Consider the following 22,510-nt stretch of genomic DNA (forward strand, 5'->3'; position numbering starts at 1 on the left):
AAGACATCACTTTAGAAAGAGATGGACTCCTCCTTCTGTTGGACCCGTGAAGAGAAGCCACAATGGCTGGACCTACCCCAACTCATGCCATAGAACACTGCTTGTGAAGTCCAAGGGCTAGTTGTCTAGCATCCTGTTGAGCATCAGGGACACAAAAGCTAAATAAGCCCTGCACCTGCAAAGAGCTCAGCTGGCTAGTTCGCCCTTTATTTATATATTATTTGGAGAAGCCTGAGAGATGGAGTTCTCTACCCCAAAAGGTTCCTTTTAGGTCCTGGATCCTTGGCTTGTGCTTGAGTGTACTCTTTCTCGCCATAGAACTGCAACTTGCCAATTTAAAGATAAAAACAATGGTTTTAGAGCACAGAGTCCAAGGTTTGCAGACTACCTCTACTTGCCGGTTTTGTGGATTGTCTCGAACATCACAGAGAACCAAGGCTTTCACCAGACCCTGGATTTTGTATGTCTTCCAAATTTGAACTTAAAGCCAGACTCAAGCCTCAGAGAACTCTGCTGACCTTACAGTTGATGAGAAAATCAACAAGAAAAGTTTCTAACTGCGAAGTTAAAATCTTGATCAAGACCAACGCAGTCCCAGCATATGACTCCAACTTTTATAGTGTTCGGCCTAGAACTTTGACATGAACGCTCAAGTGTGAGGCTCATGGTCTACCGCTACCAGTGAAAAGCAGTTATTTACAAACTTTTAAAAACTTTTCCACACTTTTTGGAGCAGTGATTCTGAAAATTCTGCAAAAATCCTAACTTTGGGTCCCTTCATCATATTTGTGTAATTTTTATGTCTATTTGAAGATAAAAATATACTCATTTTTTATAAACTGGAGTGTTTTTTTTTTATGTCATGTTTACTATTGCCTATTTTGGTAATCAGACAGTATATCGAGTTGGAAGCGTCGACTTACACAAATATCAAGTTGGAAATATAGTCACACAGAAATATTGGCAGCAAGAATATCGTGGTCAAGAATATAAAATTTAAGGTAAAAAATATTGTTTTAAAAAATATAGAAGTCATTAATATTGTTTGCAAAAATAAAGTTGTTTTTTTGAAAATATCGATTTTTTATTTAGTATTATGTATTTTAGTTTATATTTTAAATGTATATGATGTATTTGTTTGTATAAGTATTGTTTATGTTTTTCTATATATGTGTTACATTTTTAGTAGTTATTAATTTTATTTGAAGTACATTTCGCATTTTGTAGTACTGTAGCAGGTTGTGGGTTTATAGGCGAATAGGGTGGGAAGTAATTTAATCATAATAAATACATGATTATTTTGTATTTATTAATATTATTGTAAATGAATTAATTGGTAATTAACTATGGTAATAGTGTAATTTGTTTAGACGCAGGTTGTGAGGTTTACAGGGGTAAAGGGTGAGAAGTAATTTATTTGTAATTAAATATTTATTAGTTGTTAATTAATGTTAATTAATAAATTGGTAATTGATTATGGTAATTGTGTCTTTTTCTAGGTGCGGGTTGTGGGGTTTAAAGGGGTAAAGGGTTGGAAGTAATTTTTGATTAATAAATCATTAGTTGTTAATTCAAACATTTTAATATTAAATATATTTGTATTTATATTTTTAACATATTTATATATTTTGTTTTTAAATATTTTTGTTGTTAATATTTCGTTTGTTTTTAATTTTGAACTGACTGGAGTGGGAATAGTAATTTTTACCCCTCCGCTATCCAACACTTTTCTTACTGTTACACTCATTGGAGTGGGAATACTACATTTTACCACTCCGCTATCCAACACTTTCCATACTGTTACAGTGATTGGCGTGGGAGTAGTGCATTTTATCTTGCCACTATCAACATTTTCCCTGCTGTTACACTCACTGGAGTGGAAATAGTCATTTTTACCCCTCCTCTACCCAACACTTTCCCAACTGTTATACTCACTGGAGTGGGAATGGAATTTATACGCCTCCACTATACAACACTTTGTATTGTATTGTATTGTATTGTATATTTATTTGTATAGCGAGATTGCTGCCCAATGGGCGTCCAAGCGCTGAGTATATAGACAGAGCGGGGCAGTGCAGAAGAGGTTAGAATTCGGTGGACCTTGCAAACAGAAGGGTCTTCAATTGTTTGCGGAAGGAGAGCAGGTTCGAATTGGACCGGAGTTGTAAAGGAAGTGAGTTCCACAACTTCGAGGCGTTCAGGGAGAACATCCTGCCTCCGGTCCTGGCTCTCCTAACTTTAGGTACCACCGCCAAGAAAGCCTCCATAGAACGAAGATTTCTACTTGGGTGGTAGCGGGTGACTAAGTTGTCGTTGATTGCTGGGCCTGTCTTCCAGAAGGCCCGGTGGGCAACGCATAGTGCCTTAAATGCCACTCTCTGCCTAACTGGCAGCCAATGCAAACTTTTTAATCCGGATCTGGCTGACTGAGTGCGTGGGATCTGTAGCAAAGTACGGGCTGCACAGTTCTGTACCACCTGCAACTTTCGTAAGGTCATCTCAGGGGCTCCCACGTATAGGGCGTTATTAGAATCTAGCCGGGACTGAATCAGGCCTTGTACTGCCACTTTTTTGGCTTCCATTGGCAGAAGGGGTAGAACTTTCCTCAGTGTTCTAAGTAGGCCGAAACAGGTGGCAGATAGCTTAGTGGCCTGAGTGGTGAAAGAGAGACTTTTGTCCAGCCATACTCCCAGGCTTTTTACACTATCCTTAGGGGTAGGAGAGGTGCCCAGACAGGGAGGCCATAGGGAGATGAGTGGCACTGGTGATACTGGGCCCAGGAGCATGAGCTCAGTTTTATCTCCGTTGAGTTTTAAAGAGGAGATTGTCATCCACTCCTTGACATCCTCTAAACATTTCAACAGGCCTTCCGAGGATTGCCTGTTGCCCTCTTGAGCCAGAGAAACCACTAGCTGGGTATCGTCGGCATACGATATGATCTTAACACCGTGCGGTTCGACGACCCCAGCCAGTGGTTTCATATATATGTTAAACAACGCAGGGCTTAAAGAAGAGCCCTGCGGAACCCCACAGCTCAGTAATTTACTGGCTGACACTATTTCCCCGTCAAAGATCTGAAAAGATCTGTTGGTCAGGAAGGAGTCAAGCCACCTCAGTGCATCGCCTTTTACTCTGATGTTACGTAGACGGTTTAGCAAGGTGGCATGGCTGACCGTATCAAAGGCTGCACTTAGGTCAAGGAGGATCACTGCCACTGATCCTCCTTGATCTAGTATCCTGCGTGATTCTTCGGTAACCGCTAACAAGGCGGTTTCAGTTCCATGCTTAGGTCTGAAGCCTGTCTGGGTCGTGTCCAATAGCAAGTTGTTCTCAAGAAATTGAACTAACTGGGTGTTTATATACTTCTCCAGGACCTTACTTACCCAGGGGAGTAGTGAGATAGGGCGGTAACTGGAGTGATCTTCTGGATCAAGATTGGTTTTTTTTAACAGCGCCCGTACCATGGCTCTCTTCCATACAGTGGGCACTGTACAGTAGGAAATGGAAGAGTTTAATAGGTCCAGAATTACGGGCAGGGTGGCTTGGCTTGCCTGTAGCAGGATCTCCGGTGGAGCTGGGTCACGAGGAGAGCCAGATTTGACTTGGCGTGCCAATTGATTAAGGGTGTCAAGGTCTAATGGGGGGAAATGTTCAAGATTTGACTGGTCTGGGGGGGGGTGACTTGAAGATGTTTGGTCGGCTGCTCCTGGATTTGTGGCTGCTATCGGGAAGGAAGAGTAGATCTGGGTAACTTTATTATGGAAGAATTCCGCTAACTCATTGCATTGTTCTTGCGTTTTTGCCAAGGGAGGAGCTGTGTTCACTTTAGTGCATTCTTTTACCAGGTGAAAGATTTCCTTGGGTTTGGATTTGGCTTCCATGATTTTGTCCGCAAAGTAGGTGGCCTGGGCCGTCCTGACCCCATCTCTGTAGGCCTTGATTGCCTCTCTATATTGGGACTTTTTTTCAGGTAGGAAATCTAGATGCCACGCTCTCTCTCGTTTCCTACAGAGGCGTTTTTTTCCTCTTAAGTTGTCTGAGAACCAGGGTGCTGATTTATGCATCCTCTTTGATATAGATGTCCGAAAAGGGAGAATCGTATCCAGTGAGTTTGTGATCCAACCCTCATAATTCTTGTTTGCCAAGTTGGGGTCTGTGCGGAGAGATGGGCGGGTGGAATCTAAGTTGCTTATCCAAGACTCCATGGGTAATTTAGCCCAATTCCTCTTCGTTATGACTTGGGGAGTAGGCAGGGGGGTTTTGCAGGTGAGCCAGGTAAGCGGGACTAAGAAATGATCCGACCATGGAAGGCGAGTGGGTTGGCCCACCACCAGCTCGGTGCAGTTACTAAAAATCGGGTCAAGTAGATTACCCTTTTCATGAGGTGGGGCTGTAACAAGCTGAGTTAATTGTAAGGCTGCTAGATCATCTGTTAGTTCCATGGCAGTGTGATCTGTAGGGGAATTGAAATGGAAATTAAGATCTCCTAGGACCGTGTAGTTAGCGGAGGTCATGATTCGTTTGGCTATGATGTCTGGAAGAGACCTATGGAACAACTTAGCCGGCTCTGGGGGGCGGTATATCAGAGTGCCGGAGAAGGAGCTGTTCGCAGTAAAATCTATGCTGAATGCTAAACTTTCGCACTCGGGAATAGTTTCAGCTGTGGTGCGGCAGCGATACTGGTCTTTTAGTATGATAGCCAGGCCTCCTCCTCTCCCCTCTGTCCGGTCTAATCTATAGATTTGAAAACCAGAGGGTAAGGCTGAGACTATGTCTGGCTCAGATTGAGATGTAAGCCATTTCTCTGTCAAAAAGATGGCGTCCGGCTTGCCCTCCTCTAGCAGCAGGGCAATTTGTGTGCTGTGCCTCGGTAATGACCGGCAATTTAGCACATACATACAATATTCCTGCGTCGCGGCTAGCGATGTGGTGTTGTGAAAGGGATGTTTGCATCCAAGGCAGCGAGAGGGAAGTTCAGCTGGTGAGTAAATGTGTGTGCAGTGTACAGCAGCTGTAGTTCCTATATTGTGAATGGCTGCCGAGCTGTACGTCCTGCCCTGGGTTATGTGGGAACCAGGGATTGTGGCCCCTGGTCCCGTATGGTCGCGGACGGGCGCAGACGGGCTTGCCTTTGGCGTGCCTTCGGCGCACCGCCGGCGCGCCCGCTGCGCCCGTCCGCTGCGCTTCCGGGAGCAACACATTCTTATATATCAGAGAAGGGGGGGTGTGGCCTGGGTCAGTGGGCGGTGCCCGGGGGTCACGGCGATTCTCCTGCGACCCGCTGCAGCGCCTGACTCGGCTGCGCGGGGAGGCGAATCACGAAGGGGAGCAAAGAGGTAAAAGTAGTTTAAAAACACAGATTATCACAAGTACAAATTTAAAAAAGTAGTCTTTTAAAAGTGTCTCTAACTCTCGGCTTTCCGCCTCAAGAGCTCTATCTAATACGAAGCGCTGGCCAGAAAGCGCGCCTTAAGTAACAAGGGGGCATGGCCTGGGTCAGTGGGCGGTGCCCGGGGGTCACGGCGATTCTCCTGCGACCCGCTGCAGCGCCTGACTCGGCTGCGCGGGGAGGCGAATCACGAAGGGGAGCAAAGAGGTAAAAGTAGTTTAAAAACACAGATTATCACAAGTACAAATTTAAAAAGTAGTCTTTTAAAAGTGTCTCTAGCTCTCGGCTTTCCGCCTCAAGAGCTCTATCTAATACGAAGCGCTGGCCAGAAAGCGTGCCTTAAGTAACAAGGGGGCGTGGCCTGGGTCAGTGGGCGGTGCCCGGGGGTCACGGCGATTCTCCTGCGACCCACTGCAGCGCCTGACTCGGCTGCGCGGGGAGGCGAATCACGAAGGGGAGCAAAGAGGTAAAAGTAGTTTAAAAACACAGATTATCACAAGTACAAATTTAAAAAGTAGTCTTTTAAAAGTGTCTCTAGCTCTCGGCTTTCCGCCTCAAGAGCTCTATCTAATACGAAGCGCTGGCCAGAAAGCGCGCCTTAAGTAACAAAGGGGGCGTGGCCTGGGTCAGTGGGCGGTGCCCGGGGGTCACGGCGATTCTCCTGCGACCCGCTGCAGCGCCTGACTCGGCTGCGCGGGGAGGCGAATCACGAAGGGGAGCAAAGAGGTAAAAGTAGTTTAAAAACACAGATTATCACAAGTACAAATTTAAAAAGTAGTCTTTTAAAAGTGTCTCTAGCTCTCGGCTTTCCGCCTCAAGAGCTCTATCTAATACGAAGCGCTGGCCAGAAAGCGCGCCTTAAGTAACAAGGGGGCGTGGCCTGGGTCAGTGGGCGGTGCCCGGGGGTCACGGCGATTCTCCTGTGACCCGCTGCAGCGCCTGACTCGGCCGCGCGGGGAGGCGAATCACGAAGAGGAGCAAAGAGGTAAAAGTAGTTTAAAAACACAGATTATCACAAGTACAAATTTAAAAAGTAGTCTTTTAAAAGTGTCTCTAGCTCTCGGCTTTCCGCCTCAAGAGCTCTATCTACTGTTGCACACACTGGAGTGTGAAATTTGTTTGAAGATTTTTAAATAGTTTAATATTTTAATTTATAATCGAATGTGTTCCATTTTATTAGATTTTATGTTATTTTACATATATATATATATTTGTAATTTTTTATATAATTTTAAAATAAATTAATTAATTAAATTAAATAGTTTATTAATTGTTTTGGAGTAAATATACATATTAACTATTATGTATGTGTCTTTAACATTTTTAATTACGTTTATTTGTTATATTTGTTAAAATTTATATTAAATCTACTTTATTTTTGTATTCATTTTATTATTTACCATATTTAATATTTATTATTTTATGTTTTATATATAATATATATATATAATGAAATGAAAAATATATATATTTTGTACAACTACATTTTTTACATCGATATTTTCCCCCCGATATTTTTGTACTTACCTGTGTAAGTATAGGGAGTCGATGTTTTTGCATTCTATATTTTTTCATCTATATTTTTTACTTCTATATTTTTTACCTCAATATTCTGTCAGTGAACCACCTATTTTGATACTGAAACATGCTTTACTCTTGTTTTCCTTTGAGTAAAGCCTGACTGCTGTGTACCGCACCTACCCAGAACTCTGCTATGGTTTGATTTAACCCCTTGGCCGCGGCGGTAATTCTGTCACGGCGTTGAGGGAGAGGGGGGGTCGTGCGGTGCCGCCATGCTCGTGGCGGAACCACTGCGTCACGAGCCACGGGCGCGCTTTGCTAATGACGGAGTGGTTCCGTCACGGCCCCGCCCGCTCCTCAATTCAGCCAGGCAGGCGCGGAATTGATGCAGCGTGGGCGGGGCGGCCGCGGCGTGACGGAACCACTCCGTCACTAGCAGAGCGCGCCCGTGGCTTGTGACGGAGTGGTTCCTTCACGAGCACGGAACAGGTTAAAGAAATATAACTTGACCAGATATGGATTATTAACATTATTATTTGGTGAGGTCTCACAACCGCCCCATCTATTAATCCACTTTTATTACAATTGACTGGGAGATGTAAAGCTAATGTTACCAGAGAGGCTGCAAAGTGAAAGAAAAGGGGTCATGAGCAAATCACAGAGAGCCGGCTATAATGGAGGAAGGTCAGGACTCTGAGCAGTGTCATTCTACAAAGTCAGCTAAGGGTACGGCAGACTACAATACCAGTGGTTCCCAAAGATTACATAGGTGTATCACTAATGTCCAACTTTGACGCAGTTGTCAGGTGTATGTCTTGTTCAGCTCCATGAATGGAAGCGTAAACATATGTATGTATGTATTTATATGCACATTGAGTCACATACTTTTGTTATAAATATGTCAAATTATATTTTTTTGTATGATGTAGGACTAATGACATGAATTATGCATTCCCCATGTAGAATCGCGTATCCTTACTGTTGTATTTGTTGTTCCAGAGGATGGAGTTGGTCTTGGTATAGGATTATGCAGCGTTCCACACTGCCCAGGTGTCTGTGGGATATTTATCCACACACTTTCACCAGGCTCAGTGTCACATATTGATGGAAGGCTCAGGTATGTTCACTGTCAAAGGTGCTTGTAGTGTTAGGTCAGTGTCTATTGTAATTTGTTGCACTATGTTACAAAATCATTTTCGGAATTCAATTATTTTGTTCCTTACATTATACTTGTGTAAATGTTATTCTTACTTGCGTTCATCATGCATTATAGCTGTCTCTATCCATCTATAAACTGTTGTTTGCATATTATTGATAACATAGGGCATTTTCACAAACATTCTTACACTCATATGTGTTATCTACTAGCACAAGAACAGTCTATTCTTCTTCTAAATGGGAAATTCAGATGCACACAAGGGTTAGTTAGGAAGCAATGAGGCAGCAAACTACGGTGGACTGAAAAAACATGTTTGCATTTACACAAAGGCATAACTTGGTGTGCACTAGGGAAGACATTTTGTCACAGTGGAAAAGATATCCGTTTGGAGAAAAGAAAATTAAGAAATTATGTAAAATATTCACACTAACACTAAAAATGTGGTTTCTCCATGGCACAACATCCACCTGGTCTAGGGTTAGGGACATATTACTATTAAAAAAAGGTTTGTAACTTCCAAATAAAAGCTGCATATCCAAGGCTGGAGCAGAAGTAAATCTCATCTTTCAGATGTCATGCTTTATGGATAGAGCCCGCAGAGTTCAACCTGGCTCCAACGCGCATCAAACAAGGCCTATAAAAAAGTATCAAGGGCTACATGAAATTAAGAGAAGAGAAAATGCCACTGTGTTCCGGTACTGGAATCCTCACGGCCTTTATCGCAGAATGCCCACATTAGAGGTGTTCTGTCTCCCTATCTCAGCCTCAAAGATAACAGCAGAAATAGAATAATAGTGATAACAATGATACTAAAATTAAATACAACCTGTAAAACATGTTTGATGATGGTAAAGAAATGTTAGCTCGTACATTGAATATATGCTGTTTACTTTTATAGGTGTGGAGATGAAATCATAGAAATTAATGATACGGCAACCTTGAATATATCCATCAATGAAGTATATGCTATTCTAAGTCACTGCAGTCCTGGACCGGTTCAGATCATTATAAGCAGGCATCCTGATCCTCAGGTAAGGCACACTTTTCAGCTAATTATAGACGACACCAGATTGGGCTTGGTTGGAAAATAAAAAAAGTGTCTTTACAAACTGCTATTTACTCACAGCATGTCGGGGGACATTTTTGTTGTTTTTGCTCCTGTCTTCAGATGGAAACAAATAATTAAATTGGCATTGGTATGCCTACCCTACGGAGTATCTGGCTTCCACCGCCATTTACAATGGCAGTTGTCTGTCTCTGAGGGATATTGCTGATGGCACTGCCATCAGAAACAATCATTGGCAAAGCAAAGAGGTCTCAATGTATTGTAATATGTGCAAACATATGGAACCACAATGCAAATTTGAATGTGCCTATGCACTAGTATAGTGAAGCCAGGCCTGTGAAAGTCCTAAGCAGCGCTAAGTCGAAGACTCCCCTTGCCGTCATTTTTTTCTGTTTTTGTTTATAGGTTAAAGGAAGTTTAGATTGCTAGGGAACCTTCATAACAGTCTGAAACAAATGCAAGGCTATAATGAAGGCACGGTAGCCATCAATATATTCCTGCATTGTTTCTATATGAAAATTAGATCAGATGAGAGAGGAGCCTTCATTGTAGTCCAAGGTTAATTTCTATGAGTCAGAATACAAAAAGGCTTCCTTGCCAGTGACTGAAAAAGAACTATAACTATTAACCAGGCTCAGCTTCAGTGAAGCCACGAGGAGTTTAAAGTATTGAGAAAAGACTTGTCCCCAACAGTAAGGAATAAATAAAGCATAGTTCCAGAGTCAATAGGCAGAAGTTGGTGGGAGCTGTAAAACTATAGAAGTCTCTGCATTGTCATTGTTATCTCTTCCTGAGCCTTAGGTGATCTCACTGAGATGAAAAAAAAGAAAACATTAGGTGGCCATGTTAGGGTCATGCTTGTACATACGTACTAACGAAGAGCTAACGAAAATTTGAGCAGAAAATGATTTATTGAGAAAAAAAAAAAGCTTTTACATACAATGTATGTAATACATAAAGAACTGAATATTTAGGGCCCGATTCTGATGCGGTTTGAAAAGCTTCCCAACCAAATGGGTTTGGGAATAGTTTCCAACCGAATCGGATCGAGATAGTCCAACCGACCGAGTATGATGTATCCGGATGCTTCCAGATACGATTTGGTTGGACTCCCATTGACTTCAGTGGGAGCGTTTGTGCCCGACCGAATGCATAGGCTCCCATTGAAAAAAGGGGTGGCTGGGAAAAATCAGGCACCCTGTGGCGGGCACCCCTGATGCCTGCCACACTGAGCATGGCTGGAAAGGGAAGACCCATGGGTACCCCCATGGGCCAAATTGGTAAGGCTCCAGGTGCAGGGGGGCCCACTGCAGGTCCCCAAAGTCTGATTCCAACTGCTGGTTTGAGTTGGACTGCACGATTCAGAAGGGCTGTTCAAATCCAGCATCGTACTCGGTCGTTTGGAAACGCGGCCCGTAGAGACGTACAATTCTGCTCCGTATGGCTTGGTCATTCCAAATGCCGTTGGGTTTGGATTGAGATATTCCTAACGTCTAACTCAAATTGTACTCGGTCAGTTGGAAACCTTTCTGAGTAGGTTGGAAAGACACATTCCCGGTCCGATTTGAAAGGAGCAAATGCCGTTTGGAGGCCTTCCTAACCGCATCAGAATCAGGCCCTTAGAAGTAAAATAGTAAATGATGCATTGTAATAGAAGGTAGAAAAGTAAATCAATGCAGCCAAGAGCACACTGTGATTTGGCATTGCCGATATAACCTACAGGCGGTTGCCAGTAGGTAGTTATAGTTCGGAAGTAGTGTCCATAGGAAAAGTGTTTTTTGGTTTGATTATAACTTTGGCCCTTCACAAAGTTTCCCCCAAAAATGAACCCTCTGTGTATAGTTGTGCATGGAAAGTCTTGGGGTTATTCATCAAGCGGGGGCTGAGAAAAAGGGGTGTGGGAGGGTTTAATAAATGGGCATTTCCAATGTTATTTCCCGTAGAGAATTTAGACACATCTACAGCCTGATCTGCTGAATGGAATTACACCAAATATGTCAGGAAGCTCGAATTTGGTCCAGAAATAGTTTTTTTTGTGATTTGGTGTAAATCTGTTCAGTATTTTTTGAGATATTAAAGGAAAAACAAAAATCAGTTTATCTCTGTTGGGATAGAAACCTCCAAAGCGTGAGGAATCCTGATACGGTCCTCTTTGTGACTGTTGGCCTCTGCCGGAGGCTTTCTGTGAGGAGTGGCCAGCCGAGCGCCCCTTACCAAGGCCAACCCCATGGAAAACCCGCACATTGAATATGCATTTCACTGTAGATTGGGCTTTGTCTAAGGAGTTGAAAGTAGAGACAAATTTACTCAGCTCCTTCACAAACAGGTCCTTGAAGTGCCAACCCTGAGCCACTTGACCTGCTTCTGAGGTGGCTAGCTCGCCTAGTTTAAGGTCCAGCTTGATGAGGTGACCTGCGCCTCTCTGTAGAGATGGCAAAATTTGCATTACCTAAGGAAATGATGGCTCTTTGGGCGCAACTAGAGAGGGCATCTGGCGTGATTAGGGCCCCTGACGTCTTGGCGTCCTCCGCCAAATCAAAGATCTTTACCAAGGGTCCTGTGATATCCAACAGTTTGTCCTGGCATGCTCGCAGGACCTGTTGATGCCCTTTTTCAGATCTGTAATATATTTAGTAAGGAAAGTTGCCATCTTGGCGTCGATTTCCGGGGTAACAGCCACTTTACCATTGAGGGATGGGCGAGGGCACTCTGCCCTAAGGCGGGAGCAGACCTCCTGATCTAAAGTTTTTCGCAACCGACTCACCACATACTTGGCTACCTTCTTGCAAGGGACCCACTCTGACGAACAAGGGTGTAGGAGTTCCTCCGGGTCCAGGAGATCCGAGTGGGCATCTCCAGGAGTGTCAGTGGCCTGGGGAGGGTATAGGGGGGCAGGGAGGGAGAGGGGTGCCAAGACCTGCCATGATCTGAATCACCATTTGATCTGACCTGGGATTTGTTGGAGGGTTGCAGCTGATCCCTGGCCACCTCAGGGTGGGGGGGGGTCTGGTGGGGCCAAACCTGTTGGTATAGTAGGAGTTTTGGTGCCCAAGAATGCCTATTTTAGCCTATCAAAAGGGTCTAGGTCTACCCCCTCGGAGCGTGGACATTTGTGCAATTTCTCAGAGGGGGGAGTGGTGGCCAGCTCCAGAGGGTTAGGGATCGAAGGCCCCGGAAGCTTTTCCCTCGCGCGGAGGTATGGAGGCACTTCTGTGTCAGGTCCATCAACCTCTTCTCCAAAGGGGCAACCTCCTCTGAGACTACCCTGACAATGAAGGCATCCAGTGAGTCAAAAAAGTTGTCAGTGGGCGGGAAGTGTTGAGACTCCTCCTCCTCATAGTAGTCGTAAAACTCCATCTTCCAGCAATTCCAGAGGAGCTGAGGCTAGAGGTAGGTATCAGGTAAGTAGGGTATGTAAGGTGGTGGCCACTCATCAGGTAAGAGGGTTAATATGGTTGGGTTGGGTGCCAAGGTCAAGGTCTATTGAGAGGGAACCAATCCTAAACAAGGGCGAGGGCATGGTTGTGTTAGAGAAACCCCACAAATATAGACCTGCCCCACTGTACCTGCTCCTAAGTTAGGCTAAAGCTCCCCCACACCACTTGAACTGGTCCTCAAGGTTATGTGGGGGGAAGGAGGGCCAAGAGCCTGTAGACACTGGTGGGTAATGGTCTATATGACCCAGCAGACAAAAAACACCCATATATCAGACAGGCTGGAAACAGGAAGAGCCAGTCTGCACACATTCAGGCTGAGGAAGCCTGATACCGTACCCCAGAAACGTGTTTTGCACCAGTCTTGGCCGGGACAATCAGTGTGGACGGCAGATGCCAACGGAGGTGCTCGGCGATGGCTGTAACTGACACGGCCTCTGGCCCGCACTTGCAAAAGAGAAGCGTCTGAATGAAAAGAGGGAGGTGCATCCCTTGGCGGCCAGCGGACCGCTGTACACATCCAAGTCGGCACTGAGCAATCAATCGCGGCCGTGTATGAGCGGCAAAGTGTTCCCGCGGCCGCGTAGGAGAAGAAACTCTGTGAACAGACAACCGAGTGTTAATCTTGAAGCAATACAGTATATAGTCAACACATGCGAAAAAACAATCCCAAGCAGCAGTACTGAGGAAAAGTGTACACTTAACTGACGCAGGCTGCCAGCAGTGAAGAAATCGGAAGTTCAGCAGGGGTCATCAACAGGGATTGTGCTAGGAGGCGCCTGACTAGATAAGAGACTTTAACACGAACTTGATGGTTTTTCTAAAGCTTCATTGGAAATGAAGTCTTTGTTTTGTTTGTTATTGGTTTTTAATGGCTGCTTTTAAAATTGAAGGAAGAATAGCCTCATCCTCACCTCTGTGTCCTGACATAGAATTACATACCTGCTTTTGCAGGAATTAATCTATGAATCAGGAAGGGGTTTCAAACAATCTTCCTATAACAGACATTATTGGTCTACCTAGATAACTCTTGTGTATCTTGGGGATCAGGTATAAGATGGGAGTTACCGGTGCGTCCACTTTCAAATAAAGACACTCTTCTTGTATGATCAAGCCTGTCCCTCTCCACTTTGATAACTCTGCAAAATATTTGTCTTTGATTTCAACCATATTTGATTGTGACACCTTACAAATGTAGGTGACATCTCTTAGTTGGTGCTTTGCCTCTGCCACATATTTGTCTAGTGGCCATAAAACAATATTTCCCCATTTGTCTGCGTGTCGGAGACTACTATGTCCTCACAGTTTTTAACTTTGTTTACAAATTGTTGGTATCTGGCCCCCTGAGCCCCATTAGCAGACAAAAATTCCTCACTCAATGCTACTGATAATGCTTTCAAATCGGTAATCCCCAGTTCTGAATATATTTCCAAAGAGTTCTTATGTAAAATAGGAAGGAATACTGATTTTGGTTTAAATGGAGTCTCAACACTTCCATAAATATCCATCCCAAGGGCAACTGCGTTTCCCTGGCAGAGGATAATAAATATCTTCCATTATTATCCCTTTTCAACTGTTCGAAATCATACAAGAGATCCATGTCTGTAATTGCTAAATTCGTTCCTGATGCTTCTCCCCTACCAGCAGGGCCGCTTTTTCCTCTGTCCTTTTTGCTGAAAAACGTCCTCAGTTTTAGCTTTCTCATAAATCAAAAAAGTCAATACGAGTTTGTCCATAATTAAAGTTGGTTCGAGTACAGTATGACAATCCTAAGGAGAGTACCTCTTCTTCTTCCCTAGATAGTACTAGATCCAATAGATTGACTATAGTTTGGGCATTGTCAATCCTCATTGTTTGCGCTGCCGCGCTTGCTTGGCTTTGGTTCCATGCCTTCTCCTTTATCTTTGTCACCACCTTTGATAAAAATTCCTCTTCGCAGAGGGTGAGGCCTTGTGTTTAATGCATGATCTAACCATAAAAAAACAGAGTTCTTCAGTGATTGGCAGAAGTCCTCGCCTTCTCTTCTGGATTTGCCTCAACTTCTGAACTAAATTCAGAACTTGTCTCCGTTATTGTAGCTTTACCTTGGTTAGATGCTCTGTTGTAAAGCTGTTGTCTACATATGTTGTCAAATCCACGTGCAAAAGAATATATATGCCCCCTCTGATAGTCAATTTTATATCTCAAGAATTTCACTGGCTTATGATCTTTGATCGCTTGCTCGTATTTCTTTTAATTTGCTCTCCATTTTCTTTTCCAAATGTTGGATTTTTTCTTGATTAGTATTCTGACTCAGCTCCTGTTGTAATACTCCTATTTCCTCCATTATCTTGTTCCAATTCTGTTTGGCATATTTAGCAAGAATCATCATCATGTTTTCTGAAGATTCTGCACTGCCAGCCGCCCACTCACACCTGCTGCCCCCTTGGGACTCAGTCCACTTCCAAATACTTTTGGAGCAATTAACACTCCCACCATTTAGAGATCTCACTCTTACTCAACTTGCATTTACCCTCCTTCAAGCTCAACCCTGCTTCTCAATTCAGCACAAACTTGTCATACATGCTCCAAGGGTTCTTGCTTATTTTTTTAAACAATTAAAATGTAATCTTGAAAACATTTGAAAAGATTTAATTGCCCTGGAAATTTGAAACATCGCTCTCTGGAAAACAGATGCCTCCAACTCTACGCTATCCACTTGAATTGGTATAAACCCTGAGGAGTAATCAATCAATGAGTAATCAATCAATCAATCAGAGTACTTGTAAAGCGCGCTACTTACCCGTGAGGGTCTCAAGGCGCTGAGGGGAGGGAGGGTACTGCTACTGTTCGAAGGGCCAGGTCTTGAGGAGTCTTAAGAATGCGAGTAGGTCTTGGGTCTGCCGTATGTGGGTGGGGAGGGTGTTCCAGGTCTTGGCGGCGAGGTAGGAGAAGGATCTGCCGCCGGAGGTCGCACGTTGGATGCGGGGGTCAGCGGCGAGGGCGAGGGCGAGGCTGGTGGAGCGGAGCTGGCGGGTGGGGGTGTGGAAGCTGAGTCTGCTGTTCAGGTAAGCTGGTCTGGTATTGTGGAGTGCTTTGTGTGCGTGGGTGAAGAGTTTGAAGGTGATCCTCTTGTCGATGGGGAGCCAGTGTAGGTTTCTTAGGTGGGGGGTGATGTGGCTGCAGCGGGGGGCATTGACGATCAGTTGGGCGGAGGCGTTTTGGATGCATTGTAGTCGTCGTAGGTGTTTGGCTGGGATTCTTGCATAGAGTGCGTTGCCATAGTCCTGTCTGCTGCTGACGAGGGCATGTGTCACCGTTCTTCTTGTTTCGATTAGGATCCACTTGTAGATCCTGCAGAGCATGCGGAGGGTGTTGTAGCAGGAGGAGGAGACGGCATTGACCTGTTTGGACATGGAGAGGGAGGAGTCGAGGATGAATCCTAGGTTGCGTGCATGGTCGGTGGGTGTTGGTGCTGTTCCCATCGTGGTCGGCCACCAGGAGTCGTCCCAGACTGAGGGGGTGGGTCCTAGGATGAGGACCTCCGTTTTGTTCGATTTCAGCTTCAGACGGCTGCTCCTCATCCAGTCTGCAACAGCCTTTATTCCCTCGTGGAGGTTGGTTTTGGCGGTGTGTGGGTCCTTGGTGAGGGAGAGGATGAGCTGGGTGTCGTCGACATAGGAGATGATGTTGAGGTCGTGATGGCGGGCCACTTGGGCGAGAGGGGCCATGTAGACGTTGAACAGCGTCGGGCTGAGGGATCGGAAGGGTGGGAGGCAGTCTCTCTGGGATCTGCCTGAGAGGAAGGACGTGGTCCAGTCAAGGGCCTTCTCTCGGATTCCGGCTTCTAGGAGGCGTGTCTTTAGAATGCGATGGCATACTGTGTCGAAGGCAGCTGACAGGTCTAGGAGGATGAGGGCTGATGTTTCACCGTTGTCTAGTTGGCGCCTGATGTCGTCTGAGGCGGCGATGAGGGCTGTTTCGGTGCTGTGGTTGCGTCTGAATCCGGACTGGGACGGGTCCAAGATGTTGTTGTCTTCCAGGTGGTGGCCAGTTGCATGTTGAGGATTTTCTCATCAACATGCAACATGAGAGTGGTGAGAGATGTAGAGGCTACAGTGAGTTCAATTTAGTGGTAAGCTGAAAGCAAACCAAGCAAAGAGAACACAGCTTCCCCCTCCAACATACTAATCACCTCTTTGATGTTGGGTAGAGGATGGCAGTCTACCACAATATTTGCACAATATTTAAAGCTCTAAGGTTGATGCATAATCGTTGCCAATTTTGTATTAAATCCACCAGTCCAGTAGAGAGTTCAATAAGATGTATTTGAGAGACATTACAGTACCAGCCTTCAGTCCAGGCAGTCCATTCCTCAGTGCAAAAAATAACAAGGTTGTTAACAAACTACATTGGATCTATTCTGTGGTTGCTTCAATATTTTCTCAACACAACTGAACTCTCTTCTGTGACTTTAATAACATCTTTTTGTCATTTTTCAAAACACGAGTGCCTTTAATTGTGCAAGCACCATATCTGTACCCCATTACCTGGTTACACCCAAACACCAAAAACCTAATCAAATCTCAAGGCCAAACAACAGAGAAAAGCCTGGGCAGACTACTGTTGCAGGGATTCTGCACATACACAGAACTATGCGCAGGAAACCAGTACCTCGGTGAATAGTGGTGTTCCAGAAAGGAAGGGTAGGTGTGACAGAGAAGTCATCTGAATTCTGATTGCTTTTCCTCGGCAGGAAGAGAGGGGTGAGCTGACACTTACACCTGAATAGGCAGTGTCCTGTTTCCCACACAAAGGGCTAATTACCCCCTATTGATAGTCTGGAGCCAATGTTGGGAAGAAAGGGCCTGTGTGCACTTCTAAGACTCTTCTTTGAAGTCACCCCCACTTCAAAGGCACAACTGGGTTTAAGTACTGGGGCTCTGACTCTACCAAGACAGTACACTACTCTACCTGTGACCAAACCTGGCATGAGTAAAGACTGCTGTGCTACAAAGATTGCTTTTCAGCTTGACCACTGCTGCTCTGGAAGAGCTGATTTTCTGCTTTCTTATGCTGCCTTGCTGCCTGCTGATCACTGCCCTGCTGAGGACAAAGGACTGGACCCATCTCATTTGAACCCAGAGTGACTCCAAAGGCTTGCTGGCTTGCCCCCTGTTCTTAAGTCTCAGGTCCATCAAAGACTACTTTCAACCCTGCAAAAGCACCTGGGCGTTGCTATCTGTGAGCCCTGCCCTCCCAAGTGGTACCAATCCAGTCTTGAGCCCTTGAAAGTGAGCTTCTGCTGTACAGAACCATCAAAATTGCCGCACTGATTACCTAGCGCCGATCGGAATCGATGCATTGGCCTTCGACACCGACGCAGGTGCCAATCAATGACATTGCTTTAATGGACTGTGCAGCTCAATGTCGATGGACAGCCCGGCTCGACTACAACACATCACCTGCATTGTAAAGGGGTTCGTCAACGAAATCTTCATCGACTGCACGGATCAGAACCGATGTATCGAGTCTTTGATGTTTCCTTCATTCGAGTTACTTTTGAGCAGGACATGCATGAGTCCTGTGGCCAGCATGCCCTCCTTCGTGGTCGACCTGAACTTTGGATTCACCCTGGTCCAGTTCAACCTCAATTAACCTCTAAGCGCTATTAGCTTCTAAGTTCTACATTTTGATTAATTCTTTAAAAATTCATAACTCCAGTTCTACTTATTGGATTTTTTTCATTTTGGTCTGGTTTTTACTCATAAAAATATAACCATTTTTCTAAGCGATGGTGAAGTATTTTGTGGTGTTTTCATTATGCTACTGTGTGTGTGTGTTGCACAAATATTTTACACATTGCCACGTTAGATAAGCCTGACAGCTCTCTACCAAGCTACCAGAGGGTGAGAACAGGATATCTTTTAGACTGCAGCTAGCTTACCCTGACTAGAGTGGTCATTCCTTCTTAGTACAGGGTGCATACTCTGACAAACAGAATCCCCATTTCTAACATGAAGGTTTTGTCTTTAGAATAATGTTTGGTATATTCTTGAATACGTAAACCTTTTTGCTATAATGCATATGTACATATAGTATACATCGGATTAATTATATCCTAAATAGTTCATGAGAAAAGGGTTATAACGGCCATCATTCATTGCAAAATGAAACTTATTTCTTTTTACGAGGATTTCTTTTTGACTTTAGTAATCTCAATTTCCAGGTTTCTGAGAAGCAGCTGAAGGAAGCTGTGTCCCACGCTGTGGAAAGCAGCAAACTTTTGAGGGACCGGCATCAATGGAGCATGGACGGTAAGCTGTCAGAAATAACTTTACTTATTCATTGCATGTCCCGTAAGTGATTTACTTAAGACTAGTCCATGATTTGTACAAGTGTGAGGACGGTATACACAGTGAGTATTTTGCATACAGAATGTTGTGGACATTTGTACTCTCTTCATCTTTTTATGCTATTCTGGGAATGTTTAAAAATAGCATGATGGATATTTCTGAATTGTAACAATGCACTAATTGCAAACATGTACTTGCTAACTGAATTTTCTGTGAAATGGTGCAAATTGTATCACAAATGGCACATAATTAATCCGCTTTTTTCTGTTTGAAGTCAACACTGCTTTTGCATCCTGCCTGCATTGGCTTGATCTTTGTTGACCACTCTAGGAGTATCTGTTTTTGTGCATTCCATGGCCTGTGCACACTTTCTTCTCCCTTCTATAGTTTGTATTGTGGACCACTTCTGCCTGTCTTATCATATTTCCTTCAATTGCCCTCCGTCTTGGGCTCTGGAAACTGCATGGGAAAACTTTACCAATGCCATCAAATTCAACAGCAGAAGTTTATTAATAATACTGAAATAACTGTCCTAACACATATTACGAGTTTCAGCTTCAGGTAAGACAGTGAGTAAAACATTGAGGCCCATATGTACTAATATTTTGTGTTGGGATTGCTTCACTTTTTAGGTTGAGCATTCAAGACCTCTTGTATATACTTTAGTATATACTTATATATACTTATATGTGTATGTACTTTGTGGGCTCTGGAGATCAGCACTAGGACTTGTCTGCTTCCGCCTAGGGACTTTTTTCTGTTCAACTGCATCTATTTAACTGTCTTGATAGAAAACAACCAGCAGAGGTCAGTAAAATACCAGAATTGCTTCCTGCTGAGGGACTTTCTTTTTTTAAATATTTCTGGCAACTGCCTCTATTTAACACTCTTGCTAGAAAACAACCAGCAGAGGTCAATAAAATACCAGAATCACTTTAGCATTCTCTAGATTCCAGTCCATAGAAATTGTCTTCCACGAGTACCCGTGGACAATAATACTTTTTTAAAAACAGAGCTTTGGACTATACCATTTCTCGCTGAAAGGCAATATTTCTCTCTATGTGTTCCCATCCCTGGTGTGTCACGCAGTTTGGTGCTTACTTTCCCTCCGTCTTAAAGAACAGTAGATGTGTCAGCACCCAGGCTAATGTGCTGCATAGCTAAATACATATAAGGTCCCAATGGCGAGAACGATTGCATGGCAAATGCTTGTTTGATGTAGCACCGACGTAAAAAGTATTTCTTGATTTACTAAGCAGCACAAAATCCGATTTTGTTGGCTTTGATTTGCTTAGTAAAAAAAAGAAACGGAGCGCATAGCATTGTCTTGCATTACCTTGGTTGTTGATGCGTTCGATGGGAGGAGCATAGGTAGTCCTGTGCGCCCACCCATGGATTTTGACAAACAACCTGGTTTACTAAAGTCAGTAAACCTGGTTTATGCCAAAATGGTGTGCCTATCAGAGTGAGGCGTAACGAGGAGAAATAGCTTCATTTCTCCTCGTTAGTTCCTATTTCCAGTTTGCTTTATTCAGTAGAAAGAGGAATATGCCTCCAAGGATTGTTTTTGTGCAGTAAGGTATTGCTTCCTGCACAAAAACAATCCTGCCCGTTTGGTCCTGCCCCGTCAGGTACCCCTTGCCCTGGCACAAGGGTGCCTGTTTTGGCGCTAGGATGCTCGAAGTCCACCTCTGCTAGAAGAGAGCGGAAATGCGCCACATCTTTGTAGATATTGCAAATTTCTGGTTCCTTCCTTCACTCATTGCAGCACAGGAAGTTCCCTTGCTGCGTTGCGTGTAAGAATAGTAAATCATCTGGGAACATGGCGGTTGGAAGCTAATGGCCGCAGGCGGAGCTCCCGAGATGTGTGGCGTTTCCTAGCACGCTGATGGTCAGCTGAACGCTCGGAGCCTCGGAACTTTGTGAAACCGAGTGATGTTGGAGTTCTCCGGCATCCGCGCTTTTTTGAAGTCCTAAACTACGGCTTTCTTCGCTCGCTCGCTTACAGCCTAGCAGCCTCACCGCTGCCTTTTCTTCTACTTGTTATCGCCTTTGGAAACACGGTAAAACATCGATGGTGAGCGAGAATCAAGACGGGACGGGGAATGCGCTAGTGGAGCTGCCGAGCTGCCGCATATTGGACGCCGCGAGGGAGTGGAGGCGGCGGTCTCCTAGCGTCCCTAGGAGGTTTTTTCAACATTGCACCACGCTGGTAGCTACCACGTCTAGCGGCAGAAAGGTAGGAGAGGGGAGGAACTTGGGGGGAGCGACAAGAGCAGCGAGAGCAGCAAGAGCTCACAGCTACACCCTTGTTCGTTTTGCTCCTCTAAATGTGACCACCCTTGGAGGAATAGGGAGCATTGGGTCTCAGGTCCCGGAGAGGTAGACTGGGGGTCACTTTGGGGGGGTTTGGAGCGCCAACATACCATCTGTGACTACAATAGAAACAACAATCAGCAGTGCATGGAGATTAGGGAAGAGTCTGAGTTGGATTGCAGCTTATCAAAAACTAAAGCTGCCGCCTCCCCTAAAGCAGTAGTGGGGCGATATACGTTACGCAATAGAGCCCTGGCTAACCTTCCAGCCCAGTGTAAAACAAGGGTGCCTGCCACCGATAGTGGAAGTTAAAGCTGGTATAAGGCAGACAAGAGGAACCAATGGGCCACAAGAAATACCACAAGACACCCCAGGCAAGGGAAAGCGGAAGAGTAAAAAACAAAAGAAAGCTTGTCTCTCCGCAAAAGTAACCCCATCGTTGAAATCCTTCTATAAGATCTGCGGCAACATCTTCACCTCTACTTCAGCCTCTACTTTGGCCCTTAAACAAGGCATGGCCGCCAAGGGAGCCCTGGTTCCAGCTACTCTTGTTCTTCCTGCTTCTGTTTTGAACTCCATCAGTTTGGTTAGTGAGGTTAGTGGGGTATGCGACTTCGCCCCTTTCAGTACTCCCCCAGAAATGTCAGTCTTCTCCTGTCAGGAGTGCTTAACAGAAGTTCATCCATCAGTGGAGCTTTCGAATAGCTTCTCAGCTCTTGATCTACAAGATCCAGACACGGAGGGTATGTCAGGTACTCTTTTGGAAAAGGGAGCAGGGGGGAAAGCACTGAAAAGCCGATTGAAAATGCAATCTGCAGGGCCCTTGGTTACCTCCTTAGAAATTCATTCTGACACTCCTGAAACCCCGGCTACCCATGAAAATCTCCCCAGCGTACCCCCTCCACTCCATTCTTCCACCTCCAGTACACTGGCTGATATTCTGTTAAGTCTACGGGACAATATAGGTAGGAGATTTGATGACATTGATAGGAGATTCACAACTTCAGAGGCTAACCAAGAGTCCATTCAGGCCTCATGTGATCTTTTATCATCAAAGATCGAGGAAGTTTCACAGAGAACCGACGCACTGGAAGCTGAGATACCCAAAATAAGGATCCATAAAGGCTTCTTCCCTTACGATGAATAAGCTGATACAGCAGAATCAGGAGTTACATGACGACATTGAGCGGCTGGAGAACCACTCTAGAAAAAACAACTTGAAATTACTGAATGTCCCAGAGGATATTGAGAGAAGTGACATTAAGAACTTTGTAGTCTCCCTTTTGAAGA

The 22,510-nt window shown here is 44.7% G+C and overlaps 1 protein-coding gene across 1 annotated transcript in view; it reads left to right on the plus strand.

Moving 5' to 3' along the window:
* Positions 1 to 22,510, plus strand: part of IL16 (interleukin 16) — a 534,450-nt gene that overhangs the window by 346,397 nt on the left and 165,543 nt on the right. Inside the window, exons 9-11 of the mRNA XM_078683325.1 lie at positions 7,910 to 8,027; positions 8,968 to 9,100; positions 18,778 to 18,865. Coding sequence (XP_078539451.1) covers positions 7,910 to 8,027; positions 8,968 to 9,100; positions 18,778 to 18,865 — 339 coding nt within the window. The remainder of the gene's footprint in view (positions 1 to 7,909; positions 8,028 to 8,967; positions 9,101 to 18,777; positions 18,866 to 22,510) is intronic.

Source organism: Lissotriton helveticus, chromosome 3_1, assembly GCF_964261635.1.
Source record: "Lissotriton helveticus chromosome 3_1, aLisHel1.1, whole genome shotgun sequence".
Lineage (NCBI taxonomy): Eukaryota > Metazoa > Chordata > Amphibia > Caudata > Salamandridae > Lissotriton > Lissotriton helveticus.